The sequence below is a fragment of the Meles meles genome, chromosome 7, assembly GCF_922984935.1.
Source record: "Meles meles chromosome 7, mMelMel3.1 paternal haplotype, whole genome shotgun sequence".
Taxonomy (NCBI): Eukaryota; Metazoa; Chordata; class Mammalia; order Carnivora; family Mustelidae; genus Meles; species Meles meles.
The window spans coordinates 121,779,446-121,796,788 of NC_060072.1; the positions used below are offsets into that span (position 1 = coordinate 121,779,446).

The window sequence follows — 17,343 nt, forward strand, 5'->3', positions numbered from 1 at the left end:
ATTACTCATATAAGAGATCTGATCATATGATAATTTTCTTTCTCTGATCGACCTTAAGTCTCAGCATAATACCCTCTAGTTTCATCCACCTCATTGTTACAAATGGCAAGATTTTGTTTTTTGATGGCTGCATAGTATTCCATTGTATACATATACCACGTCTTCTTTATCCACTCATCTGTTGATGGACATCTAGGCTCTTTCCATAGTTTGGCTATTGTCGACATTGCTGCTTTAAACATTCAGGTGCACGTGCCCCTTTAGATCACTACCTTTGTATCTTTAGAGTTAATATCCCTTAGTGAGATTGCTGGGTCATAGGGTAACTCTATTTTCAACTATTTGAGGAACCTCCATGCTCTTTTTCAGAGTGGCTGCACCAGCTTGCATTCTCACCAACAGTGTGGGAGGGTTCCCCTTTCTCTGCATCCTTGCCAACACCTGTCATTTCCTGACTGGTTAATTTTAGCCATTCTGACTGCTGTGAGGTGGTATCTCATTGTGGTTTTGATTTGTATTTCCCTGATGGCGAGTGATGTGGAGCACTTTTTTGTGAGTCTGTTGGCCTTGTACATTTCCTCTTAATCTTCAAGCCAAACTTGTCAGATTTCAGAAGAAACAAAGTAGCCATCCCATTGCCCTGGATCTGGGGACAACCTCTAAAGGAACACATCACAGGCTTATTTCTTGCCACGTTGCTCTGAATTGCCTCACTCAGAACATTTCCTTTCCTCCCTCCCACTGAATTCCAGGTCTCTCCCACATTTTCAGACACACAGCTGCCCTCCCATTTTCCACTCCCTTCCCATTCCTTAGCCTCGCCCCTCCACCCACCGGCCACATTCTGGTTTTGGTAGCATTTGAATGGTAACCCAGCTCCGATCGGGACGGTAATTATAAACCAGGACAGTGCTTCCGAGGGGACTTTTCATGCCTGTGGTAAAATTCAAAGGCTACTAGGAAAATCTGTGCAAGCTGCCGTTTTGTGATGCATTTTTAGTCAATTACAACTCTAAGGGAATGACAAGAAAGGGCAAAGGGACTTGTATCAGCAGGACAGAGTTGTCCCAAGAACACGCAATGCGTCTGACCTGCCGTGACGTTGGGGGGAAGGCAAACCACAGGCGAAGAATGAGTTCATATTTCAGCTGTATTTTGATGTGCCGGCAAATCCAGATGGCTACTCTAACCCTTGGTGAGACAGCACCGTTTATGAGGGCACTCACGGTAAAGCCCCTCGTTACCCAAGTTTTTTTCTTTTTTAATCCCTCTGCTGCTGGACGTTCCACCGACAGAAAGGGCTTGGATACCGCATCATCAGTCCTGCTCTGTGTTGTCATCAGTTCCTCCCAAGGCCAAATTCTGCCCTGAAATGGATGCTTGAATTTTATTTCCCTTCATCTGTAGAATTCTACTTATCATCCCTGGACAGGCAGCCACTGGGTAGAAATGTCCTGTTTCTCTCCCAGTGTTTAAAAGAAATCCCTCTCGCCAGTTCTCAGACACGCGCTGTCACTGACTCTATGCGGCTGGATTATGGTTTGATTTAAGGCCCTGTTTACTCATCCACCAATAAGGGAGCTGTTTCTTCTCACCACCTGTGGAAATTCCTCCAAAACAGGAAGACCGGGATCCAAGTGGCCAGCCTAACCGTATTCAAACAAATCCCTAACAGTATTCCTTAACGTAAAGGGCCCCATGGAACACCTCTCTGGAGCTCAGATTCTTTACCATGAAGACATAACTTCAGGACGAAGCAGCAGGTGCCCTTTGAGACAGGAAACTGAGGCATAGAAAGTTAACAAATTCTCCAAGATACGCCAGCCCTGGGCCCAGGCTGTAATTCTGTCCTCTGATTCATGGCCGGATCACGGAGAGATGCTAGTGCGACTCTCTGTGTGTACCATTGCATCATTTTAAAAAAATCTTCACTATAATTTTATGATCGCCAGCTTTACAGATGACAAATTTGGAGGACAGAATGATTAACAGAGTCTTTATAGTCTGAGAATGGGAGAGTCATAATCTTAGGCCACATGTAACACCAAGACCAGCATCTTGATATCTTTGTATTTCAACTCAAGGAGTTTGAACATAATTCTTTAAGAAACAAGGAGCCACTAAAGATTTCTGAGCAAGTTCCAAGATTCCTCATCAGTAGTCTGCCCTATTGATGATAATTGGTAAATTCATTACAGGAGCATCAAAATGTCTTTCCAGAATCCCTCTTGAAATAAGATATGAACATTTTAACTTTCCAAATGGATATACTTGGAATGTTTAAAAGAAAGAGAAAGACCCTACTACAGTCTTTTCACTGTTGTATTAAAAATGTTGTCCTGAGAAGTGCCCTTCATTTTTCTCCCTATGATCTATCACTGTGTAAGACTGGTCAGTCATATCATTTTGAAAGCGCTCTACTAGAAAAGTTCCCCTCTCCCTACTTCTTGGTTAGGCTCCTCCCTGTAAAGGCGCAATCACATTGCCTAACCCGGCTAGCAGAGTGGAACTTGGATCTAGTCCCCCTGACCCCCATGTCCCATGATCCGTGTTCATGAGCCATGATAGTAAAAGAGGTCTCTGCTACCTCTGACCAAGACTGGCGCTCACGTTTTAGGGCCTCTTCTTCCCCTCTGTAACCTACAAAGTTCAAGTCAAGGGTCTTTCTCCTTGGCCGCTTCAGGGAGGTGAAGCCAGCTAGCAAGAGACACAAATGGACCTTGGACTAGGTCATAGGATGGCAAGTGGCCTGTCTGCTCACCTCTTCTTGCTGACGTCACAAGCACTTTAGACATTTCCAACCCATACCCAAAGACAGGAGCTCATTCAAGGAAAAGTAGAGGGCCACTAATCTTAGTGTCTGGTCAGTTCTTCTCTGCAAGTAAGGGAAATGGCAGAAGTTTTGCAAACTCCAAAGAATTAGGGAAAAAATTAGGGTATGCTCATACTTATAAGTAGTCTTCCGGAACAAATTTTTCTAATCTCCTTTTAAGAAAGAATTCTAACTGGGGCCAGTGAAGAGAAGAATCTGTTGGAGCTGGGCGTTGCCCCCCTTGCGGCCATGACAGACTATTCTCATGCCCATGGTGCTGTCAGCAGTGATGAATGGGCAGTTCCTGGGTTGCAGTCTCTAGAAACATGCCTGCACCGACAGGGGACTGGAGAAGTATTTTGGTGAATAAGTGAACAAAAGGATCTGTAACTCGACAGACAGAGACCAACTAGATAGGAGGTTGGTATAAGGTGTTTGAAGGCTCCCTCCAAGTCAAAGATTCAAGTCCTTAAACGTGTCCTTGCATCACTCGTGGGCCTAGTTCAGTTCTGATTTCTGAAGGTTCTAACGCAAAGGGTGGAAATCTCCATTGATGAATCATTTCCATGATGCAAAGCTAGAATCAAGGCAAAGTACCAAACAATATCAAGGATCTGTCCATCCTTAATTCTAAAAAATAATAAAACCTCCATTCTGGTTTTGTTGCCTGTGGTTCTCTCAGCCCTTCATCCTTACATAATAAACTACTACTAGTTCTAGCTCTAACTTACTATGTTTATTGTTTTCATGAAGCCTCATTCCAGTCTGGAGGGTTGGGCTCTGTGAATGTACCCATTTTACAGATGAACCACCTGGAGGCTTAAAGAGATCAAATGACTAGCCCGAGTCCACAGGTGTAGTAAGTGGGGGATCCCAGATTTCTTTCACTAAAGAGCCAGTGTGTCTATTTAAAGTTTCTTGCATTCAGACAACTAAAGTTGTTTTAAGTTAAAACCACCTACATCCAGGCAACCATTTCAGTCCCATTAATGATAAAACAAGCCTCTGTACCTTTCCTACTCCTCAGCGCTAAACCGATTACTTTAACTTAGAGCACAAAGCAAGGCATAGTCTCACAACATTCTAGCCACAGCCTTTCTTCCCCACCATTTGACTATTAGAAGTAATATATCCTTTCTTAGATATTTTTAAGTTTTACTTAGAGTAAGTGCAGTATTTTTCAGAGTTTTATTCAGAGTTTCAAATCAACATGCCTCCCATCTGGCCACAATCTTGTCTGAAGTGGTCTGATCATCTTCTTTAAGAAGGGAGCCGTGGCTGGTATGACTTCTGTGGCTTGTGTCCGCACTCAGCACCCAGGAGAACAGCTGTGCCATGGGGGGCAGAGGCCAAGGCTGCTTCCTTCACACCATAAAGCCAGTGCCTGAAATGGAAGCTAAGCTATCATGCAATTGAAGAATGCCAGAAACACTGCCTTGGTCCCATGGTTCTGGGATGTGGGCTTTCCTTTTCTGGCATTGAGGGCTACTCTGCCCACCCCAGGCCACCCCTTCCTGATGTGTCCCTGTCCTCCACCCACTGGAGACAGTCAACTTTGAGGTACCAAGAGCAGTGGTACTCAAGCTTCCATCCAGGAAGACAAACAACCTTAGACATGAACTTGGTAACAGGGTGAGATCTTCTCCATCTCCTCTTTTCTCTGCAGAAAGTGCTCTTCAGCACATCCCTGAGAGCACAGGAAAAGGGAAAATTCCTTTTCTGTTTTTTTAGAGCCTGGGGACTGAGTGCCACCCCCATACCATTAGGCGGCCACTCTTCCCACTTCCAGTCTTCTCTTTCAGTAAAGAAAACGGGCAATTTAATTGTTTTAAAAACAAGATGAAAGGTTTCTGAACTTTTTTTTTTCTTTCCTTTCAAAACCTTTGGAGTCCTTCCCTTTACCAGGAAAACTTGCTCTCAACCAAAATAAAACAGCTTGGGTTTTAGGACGTTTCCCACCCAGTGGAATTTTCCACAGTGGGTTGGTAGTGAGTCTCACAGCAGTAAATTCGATTATTTTATATTTTGAACCAACTGTTTCACTAAAAAGCAGGAGAAAAGCCTCAGACAGGAGGACCACATCTGTTGGTCCAAAGATCTCTCCAGTAGCTCACAGGTGCTCTGCTAAAGCTGCCTCCTTTACGCGATATCAGAACTTGAATTTGCTGGAGTAAATGAAACCAGCCAAGGGGATGCTCTTTCTAAGAACACAGAATTGTTAATCTCAAGCTCAGACCAGGAAGGAAGTTCCGAGAGATCGCTTAATAGAATATATTTTTCCGCCCTTTAGATCTAAAAGTAGTAATTCTGAAATCCCTTTGAAAAAAGGTTTCCCAAGGAGAGTGACACACGGGACAATGGGCCGCATGCAGAGAATTGGGGCTGCTTCTGCCTGTTTTATCCCCCAAATTCATGTCAAGAATAGCCATTTGTTAACCACACAGAGTGTGCTAAGCCTTAAAAATACAGACCTGAGCCATGTGCCTGTGGTCAGGGGACATGAAGCCTGGCGGTTGACAGTGTGATTCACGCAGTGGGGAAGAGATGCAGAAGGTATGGCGGGAGGCCCTGGAGGCTGGCGTGTTACAGGATTTTGGTGGGTGGACCGGGAAACCCAACACGTGTCACCCAGGCAGAGCTGCTCTCACTCAACCACTAGCCATCTTGCACTTCCCCTTTTCGGCACCTTCTGGGGCAAGGGGGTCTGCTCCCCTGACAGCTCCTGGGAGCCTCCAGGGACTGGGATTTGAGATGCACCAGAGAAACACCAGGGTCCTCTTGCCTGAGTCCTTTCCTTCAGTCTAGGCTGTACCGGGAGACTCAGCCCTTTCCCGCTCTGCCTGGGGGCTGATGGCATCACAAAGCAGCTGCGATGGCTTTTCATGAAAGCTCTCTTTGTCAAGCATCAGTCATCTCAATTCAGTTCTTTCCGTTCAAAGCCTTGCTCTCTGAGGAGGTGTGGTGGTGATGAGAGTCACTGTCACCCTCCCACTACGTATGAAGCCCGTGAGTTGCGCTGGTTGCAATCAGAAGAAAAAAATGTTTCTCCTAGATGAAGAAGTTCTTCGGCATCTGACATTGTTGGGCGGTGGGTTGGGGGGCGGGGCATGGCTCAGAAAACTCTTCCCTGCTTTGCAAGGCCCCTGTTTGACTGTCTTCTGGGCTTCCTCTGCCTGGAAGCTCAGTGGTTGTCTGAGTGTTGGTAAATTGGATGCTGTGGCTTTTTAGAATTACAGCCGAATTCTTGCCAAGGATCATATGGTATAAGATGGGTAACCAAAGACAAGGGAGTGTGGCTGCTTCTCAAAGTGACAGCTGGTCTCTCAAAAGATCCCAGCCAGAGGTGGGCCCTCCCAGAGCACAGGCTGCAGGCTGAAAGGGCTAGGGAGATGGTAGGAGGTGGGCCACAAACCAGGAGAATTCAACAGGTTGGCAAACAAAGGGAGCTAACTACAGGACCCAGAGGAGAGCGGGGGTGGGGAGGAATATCCCAGTGGATCCCAGGGGTTCAGCATGATTTCATGGTCATAGAAAATCGTCAGGAGGGTTTTGAATATTGCCTGAGAATTGATGCTTTCCAAGAATCACTACTAGATGAAAAGTAGCTAATGGGATGTAGGTAGGCTTGTGCAAACTCTGTCCCAGACAATATTTATTTTTTGTCTTTATTTTTTGTTTTTATATTTTCTGTTTTGTCTTTTATCTTTTATTTATTTATTTATTTAAGATTGTATTTATTTATTTGACAGACAGAGATCACAAGTAGGCAGAGAGGCAGGCAGAGAGAGAGGAGGAAGCAGGCTCCCAAAACCGAGCAGAAAGCCCGATGTGGGGTTCGATCCCAGAACCCTAGGATCATGACCTGAGCTGAAGGCAGAGGCTTTAATCCACTGAGCCACCCAAGCGCCCCAAGATTTTATTTATTTATTTACTCACCCACCCACCCAGTGGGAGAGGGAGAGAATCTTTTTTTTTTAATTTATTTATTTTTTCAGCGTAACGGTATTCATTGTTTTTGCACAACACCCAGTGCTCCATGCAATACGTGCCCTCCCTATTACCCACCACCTGTTCCCCCAACCTCCCACCCCTGACCCTTCAAAACCCTCAGATTGTTTTTCAGAGTCCATAGTCTCTTATGGTTTGCCTCCCCTTCCAATTTTTTTTTTATAAACATATAATGTATTTTTATCCCCAGGGGTACAGGTCTGTGAATCGCCAGGTTTACACACTTCACAGCACTCACGATAGCACATACCCTCCCCAATGTCCATAGCCCCCTCCCCCGGGAGAGGGAGAGAATCTTAAGCAGACTTTGTGAGCACCGAGCCCAATGCAGGGCTCGATCTCACGACCCTGAGAGCATCACCCGAGCTGAAATCCAGAGTCAGGAGCTTAAACGACTGCGCCACTCAGGTGCCCCGAGACCGTTTGGTTTCAAAAATCAAATCAAAAGTGGAATTGGAACGAAGGCCCTTGGTGTGTGTTGCTGTGATTTTTTTTTTTTTTTTTTTTTTAATGTCTTTGGTTGGTGAGAACCCTTTCCCAGGTCAGTCAGCTTTCTCTTTTTTCATTGTTACATTACATGTTGGAAGACTTCACTCTCCCCATTTGTCTCAAGTGCAGTGAGGATCCTCACCCTCACCAGAAGGCCAGTGGTTCACCTGCCAGCAGTTGGTTAAAAAATGTTTATTGTGTTGTTGTTGGCAGAACCTAAATAGGACACAACACCAGAAAGAACAAGAAATGTTTGGCACATGTACGGAGACTTCCACTCCCCGTATTGTTCCCTCCATGTTTGCTTGTTAATCATTTAGAAATCTCCCCACTAACACCCGTGCTACTGATCCTGGCATCTTTCTGTCTGTGGCTGTCTTCTGTCAGTTGCAAGACTAGAAGCATCTGAGAAAGATCCAGATCCCCCCTTTTTTTTTTTTAAGATTTTATTTATTTATCTGACAGAGAGAGATCACAAGTAGGCAGAGAGGCAGACAGAGAGAGTGAAAGGGAAGCAGGCTCCCTGCGGAGCAGAGAGCCCGATGCGGGACTCTATCCCAGGACCCTGAGATCATGACCTGAGCCGAAGGCAGCGGCTTAAACCACTGAGCCACCCAGGCGCTCCCCAGATCCCTTTTTAAAAAAGACAAAAAACCCCACAAAACCATACACTTGATGTTATAAATTTTACCACTTACACAAAATCTCTTATTTTATTTTTTTTAAAGATGTATTTATTTATTTGACAGAGAGAGTGAAAGAGCGAGAGAAAGAACACAAGCAGGGGGACTGGGAGACAGAGAAGCAGGCTTCCTGTTGAGCAGGAAGCCTGATGCGGGGCTCAATCCTAGGACCCTGGGATCAGGACCTGAGCCGAAGGCAGACGCTTAATGACTGAGCCGCCCAGGTGCCCCAGAATCTCATATTTTATAAATTACATGTGCCATCGGTGGCTTCAAGAATCTAAACATCTCAAGCAATCTTCCCATTCCGTGCCGCATACAAATCAGTCAGTTCCTTTTCAAGTGCACGCAGGGCCTTGCACTGTTCTCCAGAACATGGGTCGCTCTACCAGCCCCAAGGTGATGCTGAGTGTGCACATGCCCCTGGGTATACAGACTTCTGGAGGGACGCCGTGTTCTTTATTCTTTTGTCTTCTGGATAATGGATGGTGGCCAGAATTTCCCTCTATCTAAAAAGGCAGGGAAGGAGGGGGAGGAGAAGGAGGAAGAAGATGTTCTTTTAAGGAGCCCTCCCTCTCAGCCCCAGAGTGCTGGAGACCCGAGTCTGGGAAGCACCGAAGAACACAGGGTCAGCCCTTCCTTGGAGTGAAAGCTGCTTTTCAGGGGCTGGAACTCTTACCCCTCTACACATCATGGCTCAGGGGATCAGCTCAGTCTTTGCTTATAAACTGTGGCATCAACTGTTGGAGGTGCCAGCCTCTTCCTCCTCAGGGCTCCTTCCCCACGTCTCTCGCCATGTCACACCTGGTGCGTGACATGAGCTTTGCCCCATATCCCACACTGAACTCTCGCTGCCCCTACAACACTGTTTGACACCTGGTACCCTGGGGTGGCTGAGACTGGCTGGCTTGCCCTCTCCCTAAGGGGTCCAGTAGATCCCATGACGTGGAAGCCAGGGCTCCTACCCACCAGCCTGGCTCTGTGCTCAGAATATCTGCCGTCCATCCTGCTGGGAAGTGACACTGGGTCAGACGTCACCAGTGAGCCTTCTGTGCCTCCTTTGAACTTTCCATCAGGCCACACGGATGGCTTTGGAGGCTGAGAAATTAGCTCCTTGCTGATGCAGTCACCTCCCACCATCTGTGCCCTTGTGGTCACTCGGACCAGAACATCAGCTCAGAGAGAGCATATGTCCTAAATCAGCAGGACATTAATGTGACAAACGGCTACCTTTTGTCAGTTGCCATACTAGAAGTGTCTGAGAAATATGCTCATAGCAGTTATGGGGAAAAGGAGATATTGATGGGTCCAGCCCCCCATTATCCAAGGGCTACTTCTCCAGTTTGTGAGTTTCCTGGCTTTATGGTTCTGCTTCTCCTTTCGCTATTGCATGGAGGGTAAACGAAGCAAAGAAAGGACACACAGACATATTTATTTTGCTCTTGATAAAAAAGACAAAAATAAAGTCTAGTTCAAGTGTGGAGGAATGGGAGCTGAAATCGAGAAGCAGATTTGGGGGTTATCTGTGGATTGTATTTCTTACCATCATAACCAGAAATAATCAGCAGAAGTTTGTGTACATCCCTAGTCCTGCTTAGGAAAATTTATTATAACAAAGATAAGAGAGGATTTCCCTGTTAGTTTTTCTGCCACAGGTCTTTTATTACAGGTAGCACTCAACTTAACAGTAAATATATTCTAATGGATGGAACTGGGATGAGGATGAAATTGACCAGGTTCAAATCCCAGCTGGGGAGCATCAGAAAAAGAACTTCTCTGAGGCTCATTTCCCTTAGATCAGGGGCAGAGAATGATCATTGCGAGGGTTGCTGAAAGGGTTATAGTGGAAAATACTTATGAATGACCCAGGTCACAGCAGGGACATCATTCCCTGTCAGTCCAGTTGGAGAGGAAGTCGCTGTAGAGACTACTTTCTTGCTGTATCACTTTGGGCAGGATAATTAAGCTCTTGCCCCCCCGCCCCCCACCAAGGCCAATTAGTGTAAATGAGTTAATTCATCCCAAAGCCATAGAACACACAATCCAGCAGAAAGCTCGTCTTACTTTGTCCACTCGCTTGGGTTTTCTGGAAGGTCTATGCTAAAGACATATCTGTCAAGTGTATTTGGGTGAAAAGGAGATTTTGCTTGTGAAAATGCACTGTTTTTTCTTGTATTTATTTACTCTTTGCACAAGGATGTGTGACAGCCACTGCTGGTCGGGAGACACTAGGTATCTCCCTAGCAGAGGGCTCAAGCCACAAAGCCAGGAACAGAAAGCAAGAGTCTAGGGCAAAATAAGCTGAGACCCCCAGGATGGAGGGCTCTTGGGTTAGAACTGAGGAACTGGGAGTCAGGAGCCTTTTTGCTATTTCATGGGTGAGAAAATGAAATGTTAGTACTGACAGGTCACCTGCCCCAAACCTTCCACAGTGAGCTGAAAGCAGGCCTAAGGCAGGTTTCCTAGGACCAGGTTTCAGGGCTCCCCTCCCCTGGATTGTGGTGTCCATGAAAGTATTAAGAGGGGGCCTTACAGTTACGCCCAGGAAGGCCCTGCCCTGGGGCCAGAAATGCTTCCCCAAATGAATTTTAGGGGAAGTCACACCCTAGGCTGTAAGTGGAGGGTATCCTTCTCTGACTCAGTCTCTCCTGAGCTGCGGTACCTAGCCGAGCCCCAATATGAAAGAGTCACCTACTCCGACTGATTGATTGGTTGGTTGAACTTTTTTGTTAACATTGTTACACACACACACACACACACACACACACACGTGCATATGCATGCACACACAGTGTTCTTGTGTTTTTCTAGCTAGAAAAGCCAACACATAAATTAAGTTCTATATCTCTACTCAGTTTTTAGGATCAGAGAAAGTTCAGCTTGAGGGGTGGACAGAAAAAGAGAAGAAAAACCTAAAAAATGTTTTATGTCTTGGGCATTTAACTTGTCATGCTTGTGTCTCTCCTTTATCACTCCACAGCTCCTGAGGTCCTGGCCCAGAAACCATACAGCAAGGCTGTTGACTGCTGGTCCATCGGAGTGATTGCCTATATTTTGTAAGTACCGCTGGCCACCTTGGCTCCTTTTTTCTTTTTTACTTTTTCCTTTTGTATTGTGTCAAAATATACATAACAAAATTTACCATTTTAACGATTTTTTAATGTACAAGTTCAGTAGCATCAGGTACCTTCCCAGTGTTGTGCAGCCACCACCACCGGCCATCTCTGGAACTTTCTCATCTTCCCAAAGGGAAACTCTGTCCCTGTTAAACACTAACTCCCTGAAGTCCTGGGCAGCCCCCTTCCTATTTTCTGTCTCCGTGAACTCAACTATTCTAGGTCCCTCGTGCCAGTGGGATCATATAGCCTTTGTCCTTTTGCAACTGGCTTTTTCATTGATCATAATGTCTTCAAGATTCATCAGTGTTGTAACAGGTGTCAGAATTTCCTTCTTTTTAGGCTGAGTAATTGTCCGTTATATGCATATAATACATTGTGGTTTTCCATTCAGCCATCAGTGAACACTGGGTGGTTTCCACCTCGTGGCTATTGTGCGTAATGCTCTTTTAAGCACAGGTGTATAGACGTCTGCCTTTGGGTGTATACTGGAAGTGGGGTTGCTGGATTGGATGGTACTTCCATTTAACTTTTTGAGGAGTCTCCACACTCCTTTGTAAGGCAGTACCTCACTTTACATTCCCAACAACAATGCACAATGGTTCCTGTTTCTCTACACATTTCCTGACACTGGGTTCCCATGTTTTATAATGGCCATCCTGATCGGTATGAAGTGCTATCATTGTGGGTTTGACTTGCAGTCCTCATTTTTAAAATTAACTTGTAATATGTTTGTTTGAGTAGAGTTGACACATGGGATTAACACTAGTTTCAGGTGTAAAACATAGTGATTTGACAACTCTGTTGGTTATGTTGTGCTCACCACAATTGTAGCTACCTGCCGTCACCTTACAAGGCTGTCACAGTACCATTGGCCATGTTCCCTGTGCTGCCCTTTTCATCCCCACGACTTATTCATTCCATCACTAGAGGCCTGGACCTCTCACTCCCCTTCATCCATGTGGCCCATCCCCTAACTCCCTTCCTTCTGGCAACCATCAGTTTGTTCTCTCTCTTTATAGGTTTGATTCAGCTTTTTATTTGCTTATGTATTTATTTGTTTCATTTTTTAGATTCCACATGTGAGTGAAATCATATGATATTTGTCTTCCTCAGTCTGACTTAATTCACTTAGCATCATACCCTACAGGTCAATCCATATTGTTGCAAATGACAATTTTTTATGGCTGAGTAATATTCCTCTGTGTGTATGTATATCAATGGACACTTGGGTTGCTTCTATACCTTGGCTGTCATAAATTATTCTCCAATGCATTTCTCTTTTGGCTAAAGATGTTGAGCATCTTTTCATGTGCTACCTTGGATTTCCTACAAACCACTATGAAATTACTAGGAAATCTCCCAAAGAGATCAAAATGAGAAACAGTGTGATGAAAACCAAAATTGAGCCAGTAGAGTCCCCATTTCTTCTCGAGCGCCTCATCTCTACAACCCAGGAAAGGCCATGATAAGCATAGGGTTGTTGCTGTTATTTCAGGGTGATCAATTTTGGGTTTTATTATTGTTTTTTATTTTGCTTATGTCCTCTGTAAAGTTATTTTTTTATTACAATTTCTTTTTGCAGTGGTACTTTCAAATGCTTACTACGGAACGTATTCCTAGGGTGGGTTTGTGCCAACTGGTGTCTGTAATGGATAGCAAATGAATTTCTTCCTGAGTAAGGGAAGGCTTTCTGGCACATAGAGCCCACTACACACAATGAAAGACCATGGGGAATTGTGATCAGAGAAAGGTCTGGCAGTATGTGGCTTCCTCAGGGATTGCTGGAAACATTCCCCCTGTGTTGGCTTTGTCTCATTATCTGGAAGGCAAGCGGTCTTTCTACAGTGTACATTCAACTGGGCAGCTTTTGTAGTTTAGTTTGGATTTAGTTGACAGCTCCTGTAGATTCCTGCCCTTATCACAGGAATTATCTATTATAATGCCCTTGGCCTCTGTGGCTCCCACTTATGAAAATAGGTAAAGGCCAGGTGCATCTGAGCTGTAAGACGGCCATATTGCACTTACATAGTGTTCTCACTTTCAAAGCACATTGACTACCTTCTATGGTAATTTCATCATTTTTTGTGGGGAGGGGGATGTTACAGACTGTTTGAGAGTCTGGTGAAAGCTGTGGACCCTCTCCTTTAATAAATTCATACACACACACCATGCACACATACACACACGCACACGCACACACACGCACACACACACACACACACACACACTTCTGCATATCTCATTAGGGAGCTTCCTGGTTAAGCAGAAAGCAGACACAGGCCGTGTGTTCTTTACTCTGACTCCTTAAACCCCCTACTGAAATTCTTGTCAGACGTCCTATCTTGCTAAACTTGACATTGAAGATTGAAAGAAATGAATGACGGGCCCTTCCCCAGAGGACTAAGGCTGGTGTCCTCTAGAGAAATCTGGGGTTAGGCAAAAAGCACCCCTTCATCTGGGCTTCTGCTTGCTTGTTTCTTCACATCAGTTCTGAATTTTGAACCACCACTCTGGTCTAGACTAAAGTCGATAGATTCCCTTGGTGTATATAACTGTATATGGGATTGTCTCCCTGAAGTCTTGGCACTGGGGTAGGGTGTCTGCATAGCTATGAGGAGGTACAGATGGCTTTACTGGGATAAGCACTGGTGTCTTAGACAGCTCTGACTGCTAGAGCAAAACACGGTAGACCAGAAGACTTAATCAGCAGGTTTGTTTCTTAGAGTTCGGAAAGCTGGGAAGTCCAAGATCTAGGTGCCTGCTGATTCTGTTCCACCTTGCTGACTGCCACCTTCTTGTTGTGCCCTCACAAGGCAGAAACAGAACATGCAAGCTCTCTGGTGTCTCTTCTTACAAAGGCACTGATCCCATTATGGAGACCCCATCCTCATGACCTCCTCTGAACCTAATTACCTCTCAAAGGCCCATTTCCAAAAACTATCACACTGGGGGGTTAGGGCTTCAGCCTATGTATTTGAGAGGGACAATCTTCAGTTCATAGTAAATGATTTGGTTGTACTGTGCACAATGGAATTATTACAGTGGAATCCCCTTAAAACATGGACATTGCAAGATGGACAGAGCATCACCTTTTTATCCTAACATCAAACATCTGTATAACAGTACAGGAATATAAATGTGGTCCCAAGTTTTATCTCCCTTCACCCTCCCTTACAATCCTACAAGATAGAGGCAGTTTTTATTAAACTCCATGAGAGAAGATAAAACTTCAGGGAGACCAAATAATGTAACTTGGTATCAGAATCGACATTTGAACCCAAGCCCCACTCCAACTTCCAGTCCGGCTCTTTGTACTAACACGTGCCCTCACATGCGGATGGGGCCATGGCACTGAGAAGAGAGAGGATGTTTCTTTCCATGTTATATCCAGCTTGCATTTGTTTATTTCTTTCTGCAAATATTTACTGAATATGTACCGTGCACCTGTCACTTTGCTAGGGACTGGGAAGGAGCACACAACAGCACATACGCAGCCCCTGTGTTTGTGAATCCGGCTCACAGTCTCGTGAAGGAGACAGGTTTCGAAGAAACCTCATTAAGTGAACGTGGAATTTTAAAATGCGCACAGCGCTTTAAAGGAAGAGCACGAGAGGCCCTGGCACAGTGGGACAGAGCTTCCCTGTTTCTAGCGAGTGGCTGGGGAAGTCTTCTCTGAGCAGAGGACCCAATAAAACCAAACTTAAATGATGAGTAGGTCAGGCAGCTAAGGCGTGAGGAGGCAGTGTTCCAGGCAGACTGAATGGCCTGAGCCGAAGATGCTTTCAGCTGCAAGTAACAGACAAACCAGGCTGGGCTGGTGTCTGCATTTAGGAAAAGTCCTACCTCACATAATAACAAGTGCATAGGTGGGAAGGCCCCACGACTGCCCACGTCAGAACCTCAGTCCCAGGTCTTAGCCGCCCTCGCTCTCCGCCATCCTCAGCACATTGGTTTTCCCTTGTGCCCTCCCCAATCAAACACGATGGCCGCCACAGCTGCAGGCCTCATGGGCAGACACAGCATCAACCGATGGAAGAAGAGGTGAGGTTTACCCACCATGTGCCTGAAAGAGCCAGACTGTCTTCCCCAGAAGTCCCTCAGCCAGCATTCCCTCACGTCTCCTCGGCCAGCATGCCTCCCATGCTCATCTCTAAAGCAGTACCTGGAAGAGAAAATGGGACGATCCCGGCCAGCCAAGTGAAGCAGGTGACCATGTGGAGGAGGGGCAAATCACAGTCGTGCTGGAGACGAAGAAAGCAGGAAACGGATCTGCAGTAGGTAAAGAATGCATCTGTCATAGCCCACTGGTAGGGCACTGTCAGAAAGGCGAGCCTGGGGACGGTATGGTGTCAAGACAGGATATCAGCAAAGCTATATTCCAAGACGTAAGCAAGAGCCTGGGAAAGGAGAGACTTGGCAGAAAGTTTAGGGTTAACAGAGGTTAGTGGGGAGCCAAAGAAGGCTCTGGGTCAGAGGTGTGAACTGACCTGATTTTCACTCAAGGATTATTCGGGCTACCCTGGGAACAGGGGTTGGACAGGGCTGCAGTGGAGGATGGAGACCGCTGGGAGGCGCTCAGATGAGCAGTCAGAGTTGCTTCTACCAGGAAGGCCGTGATGGGGTTCAGGTGGTGGATGTATTTTGGATGCAGGAGATAAAGGAGACGGAAGTTTCAAGTGTAAGGCCAAGGCTTTGGCTTAAGCGATCATGTAAATGGCTAAGAAAAAAAGAGTTAGGGGGTGGCGCGGGAGCCAGTTTAGGGGGATCAGTGAGATCAAGAATTTCGTTTTGGGCGTGTTAAACTTGAGACCGCTTTGAGATATCCATGGAATAGTGTATACACATGCGGAAGTCAGAAGTCTGGGGGAGAGATCTGGGCATAATGTATGTGGGTATAGTTTGACCATAGTTCATTCAAATCCTTATCCCTATTGTCCCCTATTGTATAGGAGACAATAATTGGCAGGGTTAAAATACAGTATTAAGTAAAGCAATACTATATGTCTTTATTTCTAGTTTAAGTAAAAACTTCGTAAGTGTAAATGTGGTGGCTCCCTGGTCACCACTGCCTTTGTCCTAGGGATTAGTCTTAGGCTGGTTTAACAACTAGGTCAGACTCCAAAACGGCGGGCAGGGCTTCTGTTTCCCTGGGTGCCTTCCAGAGCCCTGAGTCTCAAGCAGAGAATGAATGGACTTTGGACGTCTCAGTTATTCCTTCCAAGATGTTGGGATCCTTATGAGTGATAGGCCAAATTCTAGATAAAATTTTTTTTAAAGATTTTTATTTATTTATTTCAGAGAAAGAGAGAGACAGAGATAGCAAGAGAGAGCACGAGCTGGGAGGAGAAGGAGAAGCAGAGCAGGGAGCAGGGAGCCCAATGCAGAACCCCATCCCAGGACTCCGGGATCGTGAACTGAGCTGAAGTTAGATGCTTCACCCACTGAGCCACCCAGGTGCCCCTAGATGGAATTCTTCTACATAATCTGGCTATGTTTGGAGAACCACTAGCTTCGAATTTGTCATCATCGATGTCAACACCTAGCACTCCTTGAGTGCCTTCTCTGTCCTAGGCACTGTGCTAGGTGCTGGAGACACCTCGCTGACCCACAGACTGCACACAGGGGAAGCGAGCTCTGCCGCGGGGCTCTGCACTCAACTCCCATTCTTCGCATCACTTGCGATGGAGAAGAGGTTAGCCTCTGCGGTTTTTTGGGGGGCGGCATTATTTTCATTAGATCAACCTGTCACACGGAGACACCCAGTCACAGCAAAAGCACCTGTGACAGGCCATGTACCAAAGGATCTCCTCTCTGTGCACCAGGCACCATCTGCATTTTGTCAGTGCACATACTTGACGGATTACTTCTCTTTTTATCTCTGCACTCTTGTCTATGTCATCCATCATTTAGAAGGAAAAATGGTTTTTTTCCCTATCAGCAATACTCATTTCTAAAAATACATCAGATGGGTCCTTATCCTGTCAGGGAATCTCTCTTTGGGGACCAGGACTTAAAAAAAACATTCTTTGCCGGCATCAGTTAAGCTACTGAGAAGGCTGGAGGACAGAATTTTTTGGCAGTCCCGATGAGCATGCTGGTGTCCAGGCTGGGGTTGTGGATCAGCCAAGAAAAAATGAGTTCCAAGGACACAGAATTAGCATTTCACTGACCAGACTGAATTTTGTGATCATATACACGCTGCCTTTCTTCTAGAAACTTCAAGGAGACGAGT

At 45.7% G+C, this 17,343-nt stretch overlaps 1 protein-coding gene across 1 annotated transcript in view; it reads left to right on the forward strand.

Annotated features, from left to right (window-relative positions):
* CAMK1D (calcium/calmodulin dependent protein kinase ID) overlaps positions 1-17,343 on the forward strand; it is a 437,677-nt gene that overhangs the window by 389,511 nt on the left and 30,823 nt on the right. Inside the window, exon 6 of the mRNA XM_046013033.1 lies at positions 10,973-11,048. Within this exon, the coding sequence (XP_045868989.1) occupies positions 10,973-11,048 (76 nt within the window). The remainder of the gene's footprint in view (positions 1-10,972; positions 11,049-17,343) is intronic.